The sequence below is a fragment of the Tupaia chinensis genome, unplaced genomic scaffold (genome assembly GCF_000334495.1).
Source record: "Tupaia chinensis unplaced genomic scaffold, TupChi_1.0 Scaffold000367_1, whole genome shotgun sequence".
In the NCBI taxonomy this organism is placed as follows: Eukaryota; Metazoa; Chordata; class Mammalia; order Scandentia; family Tupaiidae; genus Tupaia; species Tupaia belangeri.
The window spans coordinates 190482-212789 of record NW_006159864.1 but is presented as its reverse complement, the minus strand read 5'-3'; the positions used below and the strand labels follow the sequence as shown (position 1 = coordinate 212789).

General features: G+C 39.1%; 1 protein-coding gene across 1 annotated transcript in view; it reads left to right on the top strand.

Moving 5' to 3' along the window:
* The window catches only part of LOC102482526 (ATP-binding cassette sub-family A member 3-like), a 95299-nt gene extending 78835 nt beyond the window's left edge, over nucleotides 1-16464 (top strand). The window contains exons 24-31 of the mRNA XM_006153297.1: nucleotides 3921-4099; nucleotides 7788-7913; nucleotides 8141-8335; nucleotides 11856-12043; nucleotides 12674-12844; nucleotides 13517-13698; nucleotides 15455-15528; nucleotides 16188-16464. Coding sequence (XP_006153359.1) covers nucleotides 3921-4099; nucleotides 7788-7913; nucleotides 8141-8335; nucleotides 11856-12043; nucleotides 12674-12844; nucleotides 13517-13698; nucleotides 15455-15528; nucleotides 16188-16328 — 1256 coding nt within the window. The 3' untranslated portion in view covers nucleotides 16329-16464. The remainder of the gene's footprint in view (nucleotides 1-3920; nucleotides 4100-7787; nucleotides 7914-8140; nucleotides 8336-11855; nucleotides 12044-12673; nucleotides 12845-13516; nucleotides 13699-15454; nucleotides 15529-16187) is intronic.
* The last annotated feature ends 5844 nt before the right edge of the window (nucleotides 16465-22308 follow it).

Genomic DNA, 22308 nt, shown 5'->3' with positions numbered 1-22308 from the left:
TCTAATGCAGAGAACTAGCTATTAGGTGTGGGGAAGCAGCTAAAGAGCTTCTCCATAAGGAGTGCACCACCACACCCAGAGAAGGCTAAAGAACCTTTCAGATGCAGAGCTGGGATTGGACTTTACTAATTGGGGTCAAGATGTTTCTTGAAGTCCATCAGATGTGCCTGTTGGAATGCCCCTAGTAATTTCCACCCTTGCTCTGTCTGCAGCAAAGGTCAAGGAAAAGACAAGTTACAAGGTTCTGCCAAACCCCAGAAGGACATGTGGTGTTTGCTCGGAGCATGTCCCCACACCTCAGGTTCTTTCTCTAAACGTGTCCCACAACTTAGGTATTTGATCCATTTTTAGTTTTAATGGTCATATAGAGTGAGATAGGGTTCCAGATTCATTCTTTTGAATGCAGATATCCAGTTGTTTCAGTAACATTTATTAAAAAGATTATTTTCCCCCCTTGAATTGACTTGGTACCTTTGTGGAAATTAACTGAACATGGAAATATGGGTTTATTTCTGGAGTTTGCATTGATGTATATATTTCTATTGTTACACAATATCGTTCACATTACTTTTATATTTTAAAAAAGGTTCTATAGATTTAAGGAAATCCTGATAAAATCCTTGTGCCTTTTTTCTTGTGTAAAGAAAATCTAATTCTCAAAAGAATATGGCCTGACACAGTACCAGTATATAGTCAGGTTCTAACTTCAAAGCATATTACAAAGCTAGAAAGGTAGATAAATATCATCATGAAAACATCCGAAGGTATAAAACTCACCAGTAGAGCAATCACAAATAGAATGAAGAAAAATTTAAATGTTTCCACTGTGGAAAACTACAAACAGCAAAGATAATAACAGAAGAAAGGATAAAAGAAAACAGAACAGAACAACCAGGATACAACAAACAAAATGATAGCAATAAGCCTATACCTATTGTTATGGTTCTGATAATAGTTTGTCCCCCCAAAGTTTCATGTTTTAAAATTTGGTCTTAGTAAATGGTGGTTGAATTTCTCCCAAAAATTCATGTATTAGGGGCTTCATGGCACTGTAAAAGTGTTAAGTGAACATTTAATTCCTTCATAATGTCCCAGGGTATGGAGCCTTTGGGTATGATAAAGTCATTAGGGTAGATCCTCCATGATTGAGTTCTGGCAGGTATATAAGCAGAAGAAATCAGACCAGAATGGCAGAAAGAGAAGGTCTTAGACATTGCTCTGCTCTGTTTAAAGTTCCGGCTTTTTGATGATGCCATTGGATTTTCCATTCACCAGAACTGTGAATTATTAAAACTCAATTTCTTTATAAATTTAGAGAGTCTCAGATATTTCTACTAGCAATACAATAATAGACCTATGATGACCAAATGAATCTGACAGACCTTTATAGAACATTTCATCTTATGCCCACAGAACACACATACTTCTTGGCAATGCATGGAACATATTCTAGAATTGCTCATGTAATAGGGCACAGGAAAAGTTTCAATACATCTTTAAAAAATGGAAACAATATCAAGTATCTCTTCCAATGACAATATAATGAAAGAAGTCAACAAGAACTATGTGTGGGGGGCGGACAGTGATCCAAATACATGGACACTACACAACATGCTCCTCTGTGACTACAGTGTCAAACAGTAAATTTAAAAAGAAATTTCTTGAAACAAATTAAAATGGAAATATAACAAACTTATGGGATGTAGTAAAATCAGTGCTAAAAGAGAAGTTTATAGCAATAAATGCCCACATGAAAAAAAATAGAAAGGTGGCAAATACACAACCCAACAATACAACTCAAGGAACTAGAAAAGTAAGAACAATCTAAAACAGAAATTTGTAGAAGGAAAAAAATACAAAAGATAAGAGCATACATAAATTAATAGGAGACCAAAAGATCAATACAGAAGACCAAAGAAACAAAAGGTTGATTTTTGAAAGGATTAACAAAATGACAAATCATTAACTAGACTAACAAAAGAGAAAAGACACAAATAAAATCAGAAACAAAAGGAGCCATTACAATAGATATCACTAAATACAGATGTTTATTAGGGACTATGATAAGTAGCCAACAAACTAACCTAGAGGAGATAGATTAGTTCTTGGACACATACAACCTACCTACATTGAGCCAGGAAGAAATAGAAAGTTTGAACAACCCATAACAAGTAGACAGATTGGACCAATAATAAAGAGTTGTAAAACAAAAACTCAAGTCCAGAGTGCTTTGCTGCTGAATTTTATAAATATTTTGAAGAAGAACTAATACCAGTTCTCCTTCAACTGTTCCAAAATATAAAAATGAAAGAATTATTCCAGAATCATTTTACATGGCTATCATTACTCTGTCAATAAAAGCAGACAAGGACAAAACCCCACCAACAAAAACTGCAAACCAGCATCCCTGGTGAACATAGATGCAAAAGTTGTCAACAAAATACTGGCAAACCAAATTAAACTGCACTCTGAAAAGATTTTTCGCTGTGGTCAAGTCAGATTTATCCCAGTGATGCAAAGATGTTTCCACATTGACAGTCAATGGATGTGATACATCCTATCAACAGAAGGAAGTACAAAAACCATATAATCGTAAAGCTGTTGCAGAAAAATATTTTGATAAAGTACAGCATCCTTTCAGGATTAAGACACTCAACAAGACAGTACTGTAAGGCACATATTTTAACTCAAGAAGGCCGTATATAACAAAGCCACTGCTAATATTTAACTGTATGGGAAAAAGTTGAAAACTTTTCTTCTAAAAATGAGAACAAGGCAAGGAGGTCCACTCTGTCTACTCCTATTCAATATGGTACTGAAAGTCCTAGCCAGTGCAGTTAGACAAGAGAAATAAATTAAAGCTGTTTAAATTGAAATCTGGTCTGATTTCTTCTGCTCATATACCTACCAGTAGTTAAGCTGCCTCTGTTTGCAGATGACATGATCCCATACATAAACAAAATCTAAAGAATATACCTAAAAAATATCTTTTTGAACTAACATACTAATTTAGTAAAGTTTCAGGATACAAAATCAGCATGCAAAAATCAATACACAAATAATAAACTTACTGAGAAAGAAAGTAACCTTATTTGCAATAAACACACATGATCTAAGCATAAATTAAACCAAGGAGGCAAAAGAGTAAAATGAAAATTATGAAACACTGATTTTTAAAAAATGGAAAAAGATACAAAAAAATAGGTGGCATGGTAGTCAAGGCAGGGAACTCCCACATGGTGTACCATTGTATGAGTCCTGGACCTGGTGACTTGAAAATCATACCAGGTGCATGTGGGTGCTTGCCAAAAAGCCCAGCAGGAGAATGGAGGAGAAGGGATTGTGATGTTGCCATCCCTCTGGGGGGGGGGGATGTAATTTCTCACATTGCCTCCCTCTGTCTCTCTCTGGCAAGTGCACACACCCTATGCAAAAACAAACACAGGCCACACCTCCCAAAATAGACAAATGAAATAATATCCAACTAAAAAGTGTGTGCCTAGCAAAGGAAACAATAGAGAGACAACCTCCAGAATGGGAGAGATTGTTTGCAGTCAACATCTAACAGGATTAGTAATCATATTATATAAGGAACTCAAACAAAGTGAAGAAATGAATAATCCATTGAAAAAACAATCAATCTGAACAATTTTTGAAGGGAGACATACAAATGCCCAAAAAGCATAGAAAAAAAAAATGTTCAACATCACTAATAATAAAAGAAACACACATTTGCCCTCTGGTAATAAAACAAAAATTCATTGTTTAAATGATTATCACTTCTCACACTCAGGTTACTTTGTCTAAAGCTTAATATTTCAAATATTTCATTTTGCGTTCCTTATTTTTTTCTTAGTCTTTCATGGTGTCAATGTAATGAATTAATATTAGCACTCTGTCTTATTCTCTATCATTCTCAGATACTGAAAAGAATATTTATTCTTTGGAGGAGAGTATGATTGGAAAGTATTTGATTGCTATGAGTATCATAGGTTTTCTTTCCCTTCTCTTGATTTTCTTCTGTGAGACTACTTTGTGGAGAGTAAAAACATTTCTCAATCAACGTGTTTTCTTTGGCATCTATAAGCGATGCAGAAAGGTGAGCACTTGAACATGGAATAATTTAAGAACTCTAAGAGAACTGAACATTATGTCTGAAAAGCATATCTAAATCTGCCTGCCTAGATGAAAGGACTAGATACTAGATAAAAGAACCAGTTACTAGATAAAAGAAAAATGATTTTATAAAAATGTATTTTCTCAAATAAGCTTCATTGAGGTACAGTTACTTACAATAAATTACATTCATGTCAATGATCATTTCAAAGGACCAAATTCATCTTTTAAATTTTTCTCTACTGTTAACCACTTTTTCTTTCTCTCATTCTTTCCTATTTTTCTTTCTAATTTCTTAGCCTCTTCTTTAGTTTCTTAATGGAAATCCTTAAGCCATGACCTAAAATTTGGTTTCTTTGCTTATTGTTATTTACTTTAAAATTGACAAATAAAAATTATCTACATTTATAATACACAAAATGATGTACTGATGTGTGTATACATTGCGAAATGACCAAATCAAGCTTATTAATAAATATTTCCATACCTTACGTAGTTTGTGTATGTTGAGAACATTTAAAACCTACTCATAGGAATTTTCTTTCCTTCTTTAATTTTATTTTTCATTGACAAATAATAGTTGTACGTATTTACAGGCTACAATATAATGTTATTACACATGTTGACATTAATGAAATCATTCACTAAGTTGCTTTCATATCTTAGTGTTGCAGCAAACATGAGAGTGCAGATTTCTCTTCAGCATACTGATTTCAGTTCCTTTGAATATAACCCAGAAGTGCAATTTCTGAGACATATGGTAGTTTTAATCATTTTTATGACCCTCCATACTGTTTTCCATAGGTCTGCATCAATTTAACATTCACACCAATAGCATGCAAAGATTTTCCTTCACAGTATTCCTCCCCAAGGTTTGTTGTATTTTGTCTTTTTGGTAAGAGCCATTCTAACAGGTGTGAGGTAACATCTTACTCTGGTTTTCACTTGCATTTCCCTGAAGATTAGAAGATTTTGAGTATCTTTATATCCCTGCACATTAGAAGAAGTACAGACTTATTCCAGTCTTTGCAGACTAACTGCCTGAGAAAGCCCTTCACCATCAGCCTGTTCAAAAATTCTGAGTGGTCTCTCTTACATGGTCTGAGAATGAACTTGTAGCTGGGGTCTTTGGACAGGCCAGCTTAGTGGCTAGGTAGCAAGTGGGTGGGTGTGGTACCTGGATTCTTTGAGTTGAGCCAATACCTGGATCCAACAGGGTGGGTGGAACTCTTTTTTTTTTAAATAGACCACAGATTATTTTTAACACCCATCATGCCATGAATTCATAGGGAATAGGTTCCAGTAGCTCAGGCTCCTTCCCATTGGTTCTCACAAAGTGTGCTTCTCTGGGTGGAGCAGGCTGGCACTTTTGTTGAACCCAGGTACCTTTCTCTTTGACTTCTTTCTCTTTCTGGTCATTTTCCTTTGCATGTTTTAGGAAGCTATCTCTGCTCTTAGAATGCTTAATATGCTCAATACGCACATTGATTCTCTTGGCAAGAATCTTGCCCTTAACTTGTTTGTTCACAACAATGCCAACAGCATGCTGGGTAACATTGTAGACTCTTCCAGTTTTGCCATGGTAACATTTGTGGGGCATTCCTTCTTGAACAGTACCCATTCCCTTAATGTCTACAATATCACCTTTCTTGTAGATTCCCATATATGTCGCCAAAGGAAACAACTCCGTGTTTTCTAAAAGGCCTAGAGAACAAGTATCGGGTGCCTCTCCTCGTTCCCTTTGTGTTCATCATTTTGTTTAATTACTGGAAGATGGCGGTTCTGGCCAAAAGGCGGGGTGGATGAAACTCTTAATTAGGTCTTCTAGGATAAGCCTGGACCCTGCTTCTGTTGGAATGTGACATTACAGGGCCATCCTGGAGGGTGGGGCAACCTGGTGCTGAGTCATCATGGAGTCTGGGTCTGGAGAGGCTGCTCTGAAGCCTAGGATTGCAGCTCCTGCCTGGTGGAGTCAGTAGAGCTGACTTGAAATTGGGTTGAGTATCACACTGGAGCTATGTCATTGGTACTGTCCTTGTGGCTATATGTATAGGTGATAGTCTGGAGACTATATCCATAGGGTTGGTCTTGGAGCCTTAGTCTGTGGGAGCTGATTTGATACTTGGGAAACCTCTGTCTGTGAATGTTGGACTGGAAGGTAGGTCTGTGGGTCCTGGCCTGAGGACCAGAGCAGTGAGAACCAGCCTGGTGCTGGGGGCAGTCTGAAATCTGAGGTCACTGGGGTTGGCCTATGTTTATCCCAGAGAAGTAGTCCATCAGTCAGGTCTAAAGTCTGGGGCTTTAGAATCCAGTCTGAACCTAGGGACAGCCTGGTATTCCTGCCTGGCACTGGATTTTACCAAGTTGTATTCAGTTGGACTTCAAGGCAAAGTCTGGTACTTACTCCTCTCTTTCCTTTGACCTGAAACAACTGAACAAAACTGTCTTGAAAATAATGCCAAATTTTTGTACTAGCACCTTGACATCAAATGGTTCTGAAGCTACTTGCTCTAGCAAGATGACAAAACAGTGTTCATATTTGTAACATTTACCTTGAAAACAGGCTTGTAGGGCCTAGCGGGTTTCTTAGGAAAAGTCCAGTTAAGCCTTGATTTTCTTAGCTCCAATTTTCTTTTAACCTTGGAAAAAGTTATTAATTGTTATAAGCTCATTACTGTATTTTTTTCCCCCAAGGTTTTTGCCACTGAGTGTGTGGGCTCACCAGAGAGAAAGAGAGAGAGACAGTGAGAGGGAAAGTGAGAAATCACCACCCAGGGTGAATGGCCACACCGTAATTCCTCCATTCTCCTCCTGGGATTCTAGGCATATTTGCATGCACACCCAATGTGGGTTTCAAGCTACCAGGTCCAAGACTTGAACCATGGTCAGCCATGTATGAGTCCAGTGCTTTAATCACCACACCACCTGCTGTCCCCTCATTACTGTATTTTTTAAAGCTTTCCTGGACTGTCTTAAGGATTCGGGTGATAAAATAACTTCTCTGAATGCTTCAGATTCTTTCAAAGGTGTAGTACACGTTGTAATATTTTAATTCACACTTTTTCTACTACATGAGTATTTTTCCCTTTCCTCTGATCCCCATCCTTATTTTACTGCTAAACTATTACTCAAAACTCAAGGTGTATGTAACAGCTGAGATGATACTCAGGGCATCTCTTTGAAATGACACAAACCTCTGTTCTACCATCTTTAATACTGTCTTCCAGTTTAGCTTTCACAAAATAAACTCTATCTAGAGCAGATATTAAAGAATATATGCCTTGGGCTAGCAGATGGTGTGGTGGTGAAAGTACTAGATTCTCACAGGGACAACCATGGTTTGAGTACTGGACCCAGCACGTTGAAAATCATGACAGGCATATGTATACGTGTATGTGTGTGCCCAAAATCCTGAGAAGAGAATACAAGAGAAGGGACTGAAACTTAGTCAACTCCCCAGTGGGTGGTTTCTCATTTTCCCTCTGTCCATCTCTCTTTGTCTCTTCCAGTGAGTGCATGTGCCCTATGGCAAAAAATATAAAATAATAATTATAATTTGTAATTTGTGTGTATAATAATTATAATTTTTATATATATGCACACACATATATAAACATACGCATGTATACACACATACATTTGCCTCTATAATTCTTATCTTGAAAATACAGAATGTATTATCTAAGGAATTATCTGGGCAATCTGAAGATGAAGATGTACAAAATGAAAGACAAAGAATCCTGGGACAACCTCAGGAGTTACTGAATTCCACAGTGCTTATTAAGGAACTCACAAAGGTAAAGTCATTAAATAACCAACATCTCCTGGCTTCATTTCTACTTCTAAGCATGTCACTGGTGCCAGGGGGATCGCTATGGTTCTTTGGGTTCTATGTGTATTTTCCCAGTGGAATAGAAGAGTTCTTGTGAAATGGTCTGTGGTACTGCTCCATAAGCATCTAAGGTATTTATTGCACATGACCTATAATCATTCTTTACTGAGTTGTGTTTTCTGGATTATTTAGATATATTTTCAATGTCCAGCAATTCTGGCTGTGAAAAATATCTCCCTTGCAATACAAAAGGGGGAGTGCTTTGGATTACTTGGATTCAATGGAGCTGGAAAAACAAGTACCTTTCAAATTTTGACTGGAGAGGAGAGTGCTACCTCTGGGGAAGTGATTATTGATGGCTACAGCATCACCAAACACATCCAAAAGGTAAGATGCTGCTTTGTGTAATAGGTGAGACGCATAATGACTCAGAGGCACAAGTAACAGGCATATGGCTAGGATAATAGACAGCAATCATCATAGATACTGATACTGGTGTTGATGCAGGCAGTGGATTCCGGAAAGAGAAAAGGTACGTTTTGAAAAAGAGGCAATAACAGTGGAATCTAAAACACAAGTATCTTTTGTGTTCTTTGAAACTGTTGGAGTAAAAGACAAGTTCTGTCAACATGATGGTCATGCCATAATCCCTCCTCCTCCAATCTCTTCTCAGGATTTTGGGCATGCACACACATGCACACACACCTGGCATGAGTTTCAAACTGCCAGATCCAGGACTCAAACCACAGTCCGACTACATGGAAGTCTAGTGACTTAACCACTACACCACCTGATGACCCCTACCACACTTGATTATTATTGCCAGAGGGCACATCTGCTTGCCACAGAGAGAGAAAAAAAGAAAGAAAACACCCCACAATGAGGCATGGCCATGCTGAAATCCTTTCTCCTCCATTTATCCATTTCCTCAGGGTTTGGAGCGCACACACACACACAGATGCACCTGGCATGATTTTCAAGCTGTCAGTGCTAGGATTTGAACATCAGTTAACCATGTGAGAGGAAGCTTTTTGGATGCTTATATTCATCAAGCTAGGAAAGTTTTTGACCATCACTTCTTGAAATATTTTCTCTGTCCCTTTTTCTCTTCCTCCTCCTGAACAACTATAGTGCATGTATTGGTCTACTTGATGGTGCCTCACAGGTAAATTAGTCTCTGTCTACTTTTCTTCAGTATTTTTCTGTTCATCAGATTCAATTCCCACTGTCCTATGTTCAATTTTTTTTCTGCTCATTTAAATCTGCTTTTGAATTCCTCTAATAACTTTTTGTGTATATACATGCCAGAGGGCATGTGTGCTCACCAGAGAGAGAGAGAGAGAGAGAATCTTAATGGGTGCTTTTGTTCTCCCATTTATCCAACCATCAGGATTTTGGACATGCGCACGTATGTGCCCTACGTGTTTTTCAAGCCACCTGGGCTGAGATTTGAACTGTGGCCGGCCACATAGGATCCAGTTCCCTACAGGTCGCACATAACTGCTGCAGTACAGGGCCAGCCCTCTAGTAAATTGTTTATTTCAGTTATTGTACTTTTTAGCTTCATACTTTTTTAGGCTTTCTATGTCTTTTTGGTATTTTCATTTTGTACATATGTTATTTTCTTCACATTCTCTATATTTCCCTTTAGTTTTTTTTTTTTTGTTTGCTTTTTTAGAGGTTTTACCTTAGGGCATGTGCATTCACCAGAGAGAGAGAAAGAGACAGTGAGAAGGAAAGTGAGAAATCATCCCTGGGAGGATGGCCACACTACAATCCCTTCTCCTCCATTCTCTTCCTGGGATTTTGGGCACACAGGCACATGTATCTGGTCTGATTTTTTTTTTTTTTTTTTGGGGGGGTTTTTTGTATAGGGGGGTGTGCCTCCCCGAGAGACAGAAAGCGAGAAATCACCCCCCAGGGGGGATGGCCACGCCGCAATTCCTTCTCCTCCATTCTCCTCTCAGGATCTTGGGCACGCATGCACAAGTGCCCGATGTGTTTTAAGCCACCGGGTCCGGGACACGAACTGCGGTCGACCACATGGGAGTCTAGCGACATAGCCATTACGCTAACTGCTGGTCCCAATCTGGCCTGATTTTGAAGCCACCTGGTCCAGGACTCAAACCATGGTTGGCCATGTGGGAGTATAGCCACATAAATGCTACTGCATCTGCTTGCCCCTCCCTTTAGTTCTTTAAGCATCTTTTAAGACAATTGCTTTAAAGGCTGTCTAGCAGATCTTCTCTCAGATATTTTTCAGGGAGAGTTTCTGTTGATTTTTTTTTTCCTCTGGTTAGGCCATACTTTTCTATTTCTTTGTATGCTTGAGAGTTTTTATTAAAAACTGGACACTTGGCTTTGATGGTAACTTTGAACATCATATTCGTCACATCCTCCTGGGGTTTCTGTTATTATTATTATTATTATTATTATTATTATTATTATTTTAATTGTTGTAAGTTTTATCTGCTTAGGATCAGTCAGAAATGTAAACTTAAGGTCTTTTCCATTCTTTTCTGAGCTTGCACCTTTTCCTGAGCATGTATGGTCATTTTCTAATATTTTCTGTACAAACAGTTGATTTATAATGTAATATTTAATATATGAATCCTAAAAGGGGAAAAATAAAAGTAATCAAGGGGAATATAGGAGGGGTGCTAGTCGTTTAAATCCCTTGAATGTTACATCAGCCAGAAAGGGAGGAACTTGCACCACACCAGAAGTCTAGGGGCATAAATAGTATTGGGACCAGCAGGTGGTGTGGTGGTTAAGGCACTGGACCCTCCCACATGGCTGACCATGGTTCAAGTCCCTGACCTGGTGGCTTGCTTTCTCACTTTCCCTCTCTCTATCTTTCTCTCTCTGATCAAATTAAAATAAGTGAATGAATAAATAAAATTATAAATAAACAAATAGTATTGGATTGATGTAAATTAATTATTTTATTTAATTCACAGCTTTTTCTCTTGCTATCTAGGCTATGTGCACCAGAATGCAAATCAACAGAAAGATTTGACTAACTTCTCGAGCAACATTCATTGCAGTCTTCTGTCTGTGAGGGTGATGGGAGGCTTTGCTTCTGGTTCAGCCCTACTATGCATTCAGGTGTACACATGGCTCTGTAGATTGAGCAGTACAAAGACATTCTTGGTGGTCATGCCCCTTGGAGTTCTTGTTTAATAACCAGAGCACCTCATATCCCAGTACTTCTCCTAACTGAATGGGCTCTAGAATTCTATTTTTAACTTTTTAACCCTGAGATCATTAAACTAAATTGGGGCCAGCAGGTGGCATGGTGGTTAAGACACTGGACTCCCACATGGCTGGCCATGGTTCAAATCCTGGGTCTGGCAGCTTACTTTCTCTCTTCCCCTCTCTCTTTCTGTCTCTTTCTCTTTGGTGTGCACACATTCTCTATAGCAAATTTTAAAATAATAATAAATAAAATAAGTAATTCTTATAAAAAAAAACTAAATTAGGGGTTGGACAGTAAAACACAGTGCTCTATGAAGTTGACCCACATGTGAAGGTTCTCATGTCTGGAGACTTTCCTGAGTCCTCTGGGTACACATGTGCCAACGATGCAGGGCTTCCTGAGGCGAGGGGTGAATCAGTGAATCACAGTGTCAAGACTCTATTGGAGTGCTGTCTCTGTCTGTCTGTCTGTTTCTTTCTCACTCATAGAAGAAATAAATAAACTTAAAAAACTGAATTAGAGAACTATTATATTACCCCAATGTACAATAGATCAAATGGCCATAATTTTATAACCTTTTAAAAAATAAAATTTCTTGGTAGAACTCTTAGAAGCACGGCTGGGAGAACTGCAGGTTTGTGTCTTACTCTTGGATGTTCAGTGGGGTAGATCACTTGGACCTTTACTTAAGGCAATTCTTGTAATTAGGTGAGGTCAAGAATCGGCTATTGTCCTCAGTTTGACGCCTTGCTGGAATACATGACAGCCCAGGAGATAATGATCATGTATGCCAGAATATGGGGAGTCTCTGAGCCCCAGATTGAGCCGTATGTGACCAAATTTTTTAAATCATTGGAACTGGAGTCTCATGCTGACAAGCTCATCAGCACCTTCAGGTGAGTCATTGTGCCGCTGCTCTCTCTTGTCGATGTTGCTAATGTCGAGGTGCTTCTCTGTGTCTGATTTGTGGAAGTAATGCCCTTAACTCCACCTAAGCCCTTCTGTCACAAAATTAGCTAACTGTGAAACTATCTCATGGCTCAGTTTCAGATGCCAGTAATAAGGCAGATTGATGTAGTTACACCTCTTCCCTTTGCAGAAATGAAACCCAAGACTCTAGTGTAGCCTCTGGATCTCAAAAGGGAGCATATTCTTCTTCCTAGTGACCCTATAATCATCTCCCAAGTAAGAAGGAATGTAGATGATGGTGGGTATGAATTACATTGAGATTTATATACCCGGAAAACCAATATATCCTAAAAACAAGTAAATGAATGCCACAGATAATGGTGCCAAATTTGTTGCATAAAACTCACTCTGCTACATCTCAAATTAAGATGAATTGATATACCCACTCGTACTTGAGCCTGCTGTCTTGTTAAAGTCACATCTAATCAGCATTGTGTATGTTCATGTTAAGTGTTTACTGGGACTATGAGCATTTAGGATATTCACGCGCTTTCCTGTAAATAACTAATATGTGTAGCCTTCTCTTCTCCTACTTTATCTCTTCTTTGGCTGTGAAGTGGAGGAAACAAACGTAGATTGAGTACTGCTATTGCCTTAATGGGAAAGTCCTCAGTCATATTCCTTGATGAGCCATCAACTGGCATGGACCCAGTAGCCCGACGGCTGCTCTGGAATATTCTGACACAGACACGCAAAAGTGGAAAACTCATCATTATAACCTCCCACAGGTGTGACTCATTGGGAAGCTTGATTGCGGGTTGTTGACAGGAGTTGTATAAGAGGGAATTATTGTGACTATAAGAGGAAATTATTTGAGGCCAGAATACTGGAAAGTCAACTTGGCTGAGTGAGCTATTCTTTAGAATTAGGAGTCATGTTAATCCTAAGAGATCGAATGGCCACAGATTCTCACTGAGCTAAAAAAAAATAAAAATCAAGAATGGGGAGAAGACAGGAACTTATGTTTCTATTTTTGTTATTTGAAAATTGTCCACCTCCTAACTATAAGCTTTGCGATTGGTAAATGAAATTCTTATTAAAAATAGAGATAATGGGACCAGTAGATGGCATAATGGTTACGTCACTGGACTTTCATGTACTCAGTTGAGTTTGAAGTCCCAGACCTGGTAGCTTAAAATTCATGCCAGGTGCATGTGCATGTATGCCAAAAATCCCAAGAGGAGGATAGAGGAGAAGGGATTACTGTATGACCATCCTCCATCCCCCAGGGAGTGATTTCTTTCTTCCTGTCTGTCTCTCTGGTAAATGCACATGCTCTATATCAAAAATCTCTTTCTTAAAAAGAAATAGAGACAAAATCCTGGTTCTGACTGAACTACACACCATCCTCCAATAGAGAACTATTCAACTTTACATAGTTCTCCTCTCTTGTTTTCAAGTATGGAAGAATGTGATGCCCTCTGTACCAGGCTAGCCATCATGGTACAGGGGAAGTTCATGTGCTTGGGCAGCCCTCAGCACCTCAAGAACAAGTTTGGCAATATTTACATCATGAAGGCCAAGGTCAAGTCTATGGATAAACTGGAGGATTTTAAAATTTTCATCACAACGAGATTTCCAGGTAAATCAGGTTATGCTAAGTTCCTTAGAGCTGTGTTATGTCACACCTATTGTTCTCGCCATCCACATCGTTTATGTCTTCAATTCCGATTTTCTGTGTGTTATTGCTGTTTAACGAGATTTCAATTCTATCTATTTTGGGGATGTCTGTTACTGCAAACCTCTTGTGCCAGATTATTCTGAGAAATTTACAAGGAAAAAAGAAAAAAAAAAAGATTTTCACCAAGCTCTTGCATTGCTACTGGGTCCCTGCCAGTTGATGGCTCATCAAGGAATATGACTGAGGACTTTCCCATTAAGGCAATAGCAGTACTCAATCTAGTTTTATATTTTTGTTGTTCATATAAATTATATCTCTACTGCCATTTTTGAACTTAATTCTCAATTGTTTTTATGTATTATTCATGCAATACTTATTTCCCTCTTATGCTAAACTAAGCATATGAGGTCTTTTGCTGTCTAAGTCAGGATATAATACTGAAATACAAATAAGAACCAGAGAGTCTTCCCTTTCAAGGGTAGTTCTGCTTCTGAATGCTAAATTCAGTATGCACCTCTCTGCCTATATGGTACAATACCAGGGACAACAACTATGTCTTTCTGTCCTTGCTAGTATCTGACTTGTATAAGCAAATGTTCTGGGCCTGTTTCTCTCTGTATGCACCTATATTTCCCAGATAATGGCTTGGTTATTTGCGGAGTTTTCACTATTGAAAAATTGATAAGTTCAAGAAACGTCATTAATTTGCAGTTTGTCTACCCTTTTCTATTCATAGAAACAGAAGTAACACTTCTCAGTTTACTGCACCTTAAAAAGGAAAGGGAAGTTAGTACAACCATTATTTTTAATTGCCAGAGGTCATGTGTACTTGCCAGAGAGAGAGACAAAGACAGAGACATGTGGAAAGGGAGATAAATCACCTCCTAGGTGGGTGGTCATGCCGCAATCTCTTCTTCACCATTTATCCATCTTTTGGGGATTTTAAGCATGCATGCACACGTGTCCAATGTGTTTTTCAAACCACTGCGCCCAAGATGAATCTTGCTATCAGTCACATGGGATCCAATTCCCTTTACCACCAGGCCACAGGGTTGACCTAGTATAACCAATTTTTAAAAGATCAATGGACTATAAGAATTCTACCTCCAGGTATGTATCATAGATACTTGTATCCACCCGTGGAAAAGAGATAAGTAAAGGAGTATTTATATCAGCCATATTCACAGTAGTCAGTCAATAGAAACAACGCATGTGTCTGTCAGTAGCCAAACAGAAAATAAATTATGGAATATTCATACACCAGACTACTAGAAAGAAGGGAAATGAATGAATTATAGCAATAAGTAGCAATATGAATGAATCTTAGAAACATAGCATGGAGTGAAAGAAGTGAAAAGACAATGTAAACTGGATCATTCCAGTCCCTTAAAATTCAAATGTGAGACAATCTTAGCTAAACTTTTAGATACACATAGGTAGACGAAAGACATTAAAAAAGGAGATGCCCAGACAGACATTACCTCGATGATGGGCCATCCAGTGCTTTTCTCTCAATATTTACCAGAAATTCCATAGACTATCTCATCAGGAATCAATCTGAAAGCATTCACTATGAAAGATAATTATTGGATCTGATACCCTTTTCTATAAGACCCATCTACTCACCCTTCCTCTGTATATAATTAAATAAATGTAGCACTATTTTGACATTTTTAAATGAAATCTGTGATATTATTCACCTGCTTTTCTTTCTTAGGTAGCATCCTAAAGCAAGAGAATCAAGGGATCCTTACCTACTACATTCCTAGCCAGGACAATGGCTGGGGAAAGGTGAGGAGAGAAACCATGCCCTTCCAATGTTCCCTGTTAAGTGAGCACTGATGATGGGAAATATCTGGGACTCGAGCATGTGGAATGGGAGCCTAGCATTTAAGTTTCTTTTCAAACACCCCTGGAGTTTAATTGCTTCAATTTCTACTCCTAAATCTCATTATTATTATTATTATTATTATTATTATTACTACTACTATTATTATTTTGGAGAGTTTTTTGCTACACGGCGTGTGCACTCGCCAGAGAGACAGAAAGAGACAGAGAGACAGAAAGTAAGAAATCACCCCCTGAGGGGATGGTCATGTCGCAATCTCCTCCATTCTCCTCTCAGGATCTTGGGCATGCACACACATGTGCCCAGCGTGAGTTTAAGCCACCAGGTTCTGAACTTGAACAGTGGTCAACTACATGGTAGTTCAGCAACATAGCCATTACGCTAACTGCTGATCCCCCTAAATCCCATTATCAATCCATATCTTTTAAGAGAATGGGGACACAAAACTGCTTCCTCTTGGTTTCTCAATTATCGAGTTTTCCCTCTGAGCCTTTTTCCTTCAAAAGAAACTTCAGTTGGGGACATGGAAGAGAGTCTTGTCTGGGTTGGGGACTAACGGGAAGACTGCAGTGGTCACTGTGTTTTTTTGTTGTTGTTAAAGGTGTTTGGCATTTTGGAGAAAGCTAAAGAAATATTTGATTTAGAAGACTATTCTATCAGTCAGATAACACTGGAACAAGTCTTCCTGACCTTTGCTAACCAAGATAAAACAGCAGATAATTATGAAGAAAAAGTGCCATGAAATTCATTCGCAACCAGTGACCCTAATTTCTTTGTTAGACTACTCTCTATCACACATGGCTACACAGAAGGATGCTCCTGTGTGTGTATATCTTGATGTAAATACATATATATATATAAATATGTAATAAAGAATCCCCCAAAGAAGACACTTTGTCCCCTTTTTTGCAGGCTTATATGAGTCACTTTGACTTCAGCATGTGGAAATTTGAAGCTATTTGGTAAAATTCCTGTTTTCTTTCCTAGAAATATGAAAGAGCACACTTTACTAGGGTAGAGACTAGGACTATTGTTGAGCATTCTGCGTGTTTGTACAGAAACATCCAGAAAAGATGGCATTGCCAGATGTGACAGGTTAAGAGCAACAGCTTTATATCTCAGCAGATGAGTGAGGGATAAGAGCATGACATCTGGAGGAGATTAATTTCATATTGATACACACAACACAAATGTGTAACACACAATTTCTCTCCCCCAAAATATTTCATTTAAATTAACCTTGATGTTTGAGGGATGCATTGGATTACTATTTCCAAATCTTAAAAAAAAAAAAAAATCCTATGCTTCAATTGTGAAAGAAGCTTTGTACCAAGGACATTTGGAGTCCATGCAAAGAAAGAATTTTTATTTTCTTTAAAAATATGTAGTGTTTTCCTTCCCATTCTTTCCTCACCTCTAAGAATGAGACCAATAGATTTTCTTCTGATTCCAGGCAGACGGAGTCCCCCATAACATGAGAAACCTAATCACTTCTCCATAAATTCATAGGCAGATGAGCAGATAATTAGGATGGCCTTTGTGGCATTTCAAGTGGAATAAAGTCTAAAATGTTGCTTTATTTGGGGGTGGCTTGTTCAATAATTTCACATCCTTAGTTGAATATAGTCAATTATAAAGTCATAATCAGAAGGTACTTTCTGTCCTGTTCTTTTTAGATAAGGAGGGGGTATAAGTTTGTTTCTATGAAAGAGCCTAGAAGTACAGTGTGCAATTTAATTCATAGCTTTTTTTCTGGATCTAGGCTAATGAGCACCTCAATTCCGATCAACAGAAAGCTTTGACTAATTGCTAAAGCAACATTTAGTGTAATCTTCTATTTATAGGAGTAGAGAAAAGCTTTTCTTCTGGTTCAGTCCTAAATGGAACAAGGCGTGTACATGTCTGTGAAAGATGAGCAGCCTACGAACATTCATGGTTGTCATGCCCCTTGGAGTTCCTGATTAATGAGAGAAATATCACGTATTCTAATTCTCCTCTAAACCGAGTGGGCCCTGGGATTTTTATTTCTAACTTCTTTATCCCCAGGATCATTAAAACTGAATTAGGGAACTTACTACTCCAACATATTACAGTAGGTCCAGCAGATATGATTTTGTCATCCCATGATCTGCCACCTGCAAGGGAGAAACACAGGAAAGCTGGTGGTACGTTCCAAGGCCTGAGATCCAGAGAGCTGATGGTCTGAATGGCTGAGTTCCAAGAATGCTGAGGGCAGGAGAAGATCGATAGCTCAACTGAAGCAGTCAGAGAGTGAATGAGCCTTCCTATTCTTTGTGTTCCATTCAGGCCTCATCGGATTTGGTGAGGCCCACCAACATCTGCTTTATCGGTTCACCAATTTAAATGCTATCTTTTCCCGGAAACATCCTCACAGACTCACCCAGAAATAATGTTTTATCATATGTAGTATCTGGATGAGAAGCAATGCTGGGTGGAATACCATGGTGGAGAGTGAGACATTCTATAAGCCCAAAGATAGTCATTTCGGCAGGCACGTTGTATGTGGGGAGGAAAATTTATATCTAAGTATACATTCCAGTTAGAACCCAGCACTGTCCCTTCCATGATTGAAGTGGCCTACCTGACACCAGGTGCCTGATCAACCCGAGTACTGGTGCCATATTAGGGGTTCGATGTTGATCTCTTCTGCTGACAGATTGGTTTACTCAGTTGTGGCCATAGCCAGGTCAGCCTTGGTGAGTTGAAGTCTGTGTTACTGTGCCCATTTAGAACCTTAATCCCAGGGGGCTGGCAGGTGACATGGTGGTTAAGAGTGCTGCACTCCCACATGGCCAACTGCGGTTCAAGTCCTGGACCTGGCGGCTTGTTTTCTCACTTTCTCTTTCTCTCTGTCTCTCTCACTCTGTCCCTTTCTGGTCTGTCTAAATAAATAAATAAATAAAAATTCTTTAAAAAAAAAAAAAAAAAGCCTCCACCCCTGCCCACCATGGCTACTTCGTTCATGAGCTCATTGTATGATAACAGAGTTGTCTGGGAAAGAAAGCTGACTGGTTCATAGAACAGGTTTTACCATCAACTCGATTATTACAATTCTCCTCTGCTGAGATCACCTTTTGGTAAGTAATCACATGAAATATAAATATCATTACTGGTTTTTGCCCGTTAATAGAGGACTATCAAGACAATAGATGGTGTGGATGTTAAGGCAGCCAGATCTCACATAGTGACTGCACAGTTTGAGTTCCAGACCCAGCAACTTGAAAAACATGCCAGGCATATGTGCGTGCCTGCCCAAAATCCTGAGGAGAGTGAAGAAGAAGGGATTGCATGTGTGACCATCCCCTCTGGGGGGTTGTGATTTTTCACTTTCCCTCTCAGTCTCTCTCTCTCTCTCTCTCTGCCTCTCCCTGGTGAATCCATGCACCCTATAGAAAAACAAAACAAAACAAAAAACCCACATACCTCTTCCATAAATTTCTTTGCCACCCATTTTCATTTTCAATCATGTTTCTTCAAAGTTTCTGACCATTCAGCCAGACAGTTGGCCACATCCCACAAAATCAGTATACAATTTCATATCTGGCCATTTTTTTTTTATTCCAACCAGAGTCAATAGCCAGAAGTACTTCTAGAAGTTCTACTCACTGGAAAGGTTTACTTTACCATGGTCCCTCAGGAATATACCCCAGAATAGTTGTAGTACTGCAACGGTCCACTTTAGGGTAAAGCCAGCATCTCTGTGCAGGACCTTCTGTAAACCAAGCCCAAGTTTTCTCTTCTTCTGTCAACTGATGGTAGAGAATTCCCCCTGAGGTCATAGGTACAGGCTAGGAGAGATTGTATAGCTTACCAGGAGTAGGAATCAAGGGCATCTGGTGAGCATGTGCGCCACTTCTTTATGTAATTACCTGGTTTATCTGTGCCTCAAGACCTACTCAGACTTGGTCCCAGTTATACCACTACCATTTGGTGGAATACTGTTATACTATGTACGATAAACTTTATAGTTGTGGAGTGGAGTCAAATAACAGCTATTTCAGGATAGGCAGCTGAGGTCATGTGTTAACTTGGGGACCCATGGTTAACCATTACGGTCTCTACTAAGATCCAGTAGCAGCCAGGAGCTGTTTCTGGAAAGGAGAGTAGTTCCCTTTAGAGGATGACAGAGCTTTGCTACAGTAGCCCAAGGGATTGTGCTTCAGTTAACCTATAGGGGCCTGCCACAGAAATTAAACGGCATTCTTATCTGCCATTGACACTTCAAACACCATTGGATCTGCTGGATCATATCACCTAAGTGACTGAGCAGGTTACACAGAAGCCTGGGTCTGTTGCAGAGACTTCTCTTGTTCTGAGTCTCACTCAAAAGTAGTAACTTTTTAGATCACGCAGTAAATGAGTCAGAATAACACACTTACATGAGATATATGTTGTCCCCAATATCCAAAGAAACTCACTAGGCCATTGTAACTCTTTTGGTTGTAGGAAGGGCTAGATGTGACAATTTATCCTCAACCTTAAAAAAGGTGTTTTTGAACCAAAGATGGTGTAATGGTTATGTCACTGGACTCCCACATAGTCGACCACAGTCCAAGTCATGGACTCAGTGGCTTAAAACTCATGCTGGGCACATGTGTGTGCGTGCATGACCAAAATCCAAGAGGAGACTGGAGAAGAAGGGATTGCAGTGTGGTCATCCCCCTGGGGGGGATGATTTCTCACTATCTGTCTCTGTCTCTCTCTGTCTCTCCAGTGAACACACACACCCTGTAGCAAAAATCTCTCTTTAAAAAAGAGGTATCTTAATATATCTCACACCACTGTATCCCTAGAAATTCCACTGAGGTAGAAGGCCCCGAATTATTCTTGTATTGGTACTTTGCCCACTGGCATACAAATGTCTTATCATTAAATCTAGAATAGTTGCTGCTTTTTTCTCTAGATCCCATCAACAAAACATCATCAATGTAATGGACCAGTGTGGTTTTATGGAAGGAAAATGCAATCCAGATCTCTGCAAACTAATTTGTGACATGGAGCTAGAGTGCAGATGTACTTTTAAGGTAGGACTGTAAAGGTATGTTGCTGTCCTTGGCAGCTGAAAGAAAACTGTTTCTGATGAGCCTTATTGGAAGAGATGGAAAAAAAGATGTTCTAGCTCAATAGCTGTATTCTATATCAGAAGATACTAATTTTCTCAAGCAATGAAACCACATCTAATATAGGAGCTCAAATGGAGTCACTATGTGGTTAAACCTGTGAGAGTCTACTGTCATTCCTCAAGATCTGTTTGTCTTCTGCTTAGGCTAAATAGGTAAATAGAATGGTAGTGTGTTTGGGCAGGGAGGAGGAGTATCACTGCATCTGCAAAGCTGAAGTCCTTGATGGTGGCACTTAACTCTGCAATCCATCCAGGAATGCAATATTGGTTTTGGCTGTTTTTCTTTTTTTATTAATTAGTTCATTGAATTATTTATTTTACATTCATTCACTGAGCATCATCACAGCATACAAAATGTGATTTTCCATACAGAATACACTGTATAGTGGCTTAATCATACATGTTATCATCGACAAATAATTTTCCATTTCTTGTTTCATATATATTTCCCCTATTTCTCACCCTCTGCTCTGTCTCACCCTCCTCCCACCCTGTCTCTGGTGTCTACAGTTGCTTTCCATTCCTTCCCCCCCCCACACACACATTTTATTGATTCACAAAATATCTTAATCTAACTACTTTCAATAGCAAGTTCAACTGGTATATACATACCTGTGAATACATATATGCCTTTAGGCGTGAAACTCTGAGTAGAATGAATTTAGTATAAAGTAGCACCTAGTTGATGCTACATAGCTTACTGTGGTCATTAGATAGGTTTTTTATAATATATTTTTTTAATTTCAAGAAAAGCAGTTTCAGGTCATCTCAAGGGCCTGGGTTTGTGTCGCTCCACTCTAGAAATGAATCTGGAGGGTGAAGGAAGGCTCAGCAGAGAATCTTCATTTTTAGACTCTGAAAACAGTATTTCACAGTTCAAGTTCAGTAGCCATCTCACCAGTTTAATATTTTTTTCTTTCTTTTTTTTTTTTAGGTAGAGGCAGTTCTCATGGGTTCCACTTGGCCTTTCCAATCATGATAACCCTCACTCCACAAGTCAGGAAACCAGTGTGGGGATTCCACCAATTTCTGAGTGTATCTATTCCAGTTACACAGCCTGGAACTAGGGAAAAGCCACAGGATAGGTTTGGGTGCCCATTGGAGTCCCTGGGAGATGAACCTGAGCCCCTACCCTGACTGGTGGAACACAATGATGTTTTGGGTCTCCTGGAACTAGTGTCAGTTGAGAGTCAGTGTCTAGAAGTCTTTGAAATATCTGCTCATTTCCTGTTTCCCCAGTATAAAATTACCCTGGGCCTGCTGGGATTAGTCTACTTACAGTTTTAGAAAGATGGGGGTGATAGAGAGGGTCCTAATGATAATCAGCATTGTCTGACTTGGTAACTGCCTTAAGGGAGGCTATTACAGTTTCCCTAGGCAATGTTGGGTTAATACCTTCATATGTGAGTGGATAAACTGCTACCACTGGCAGTGAAAATGCTGGCTGGCATTGGATTGGGGAGACCTCCCATTGACAAGAAAATTTATAATTTAGCTCAGTGTTCCCAGCCTCACTAGGGTCTTCCTATATCCCCATTCCACTTTATAGGAGTTAAGTCTTTGTTACAATAGACATCCT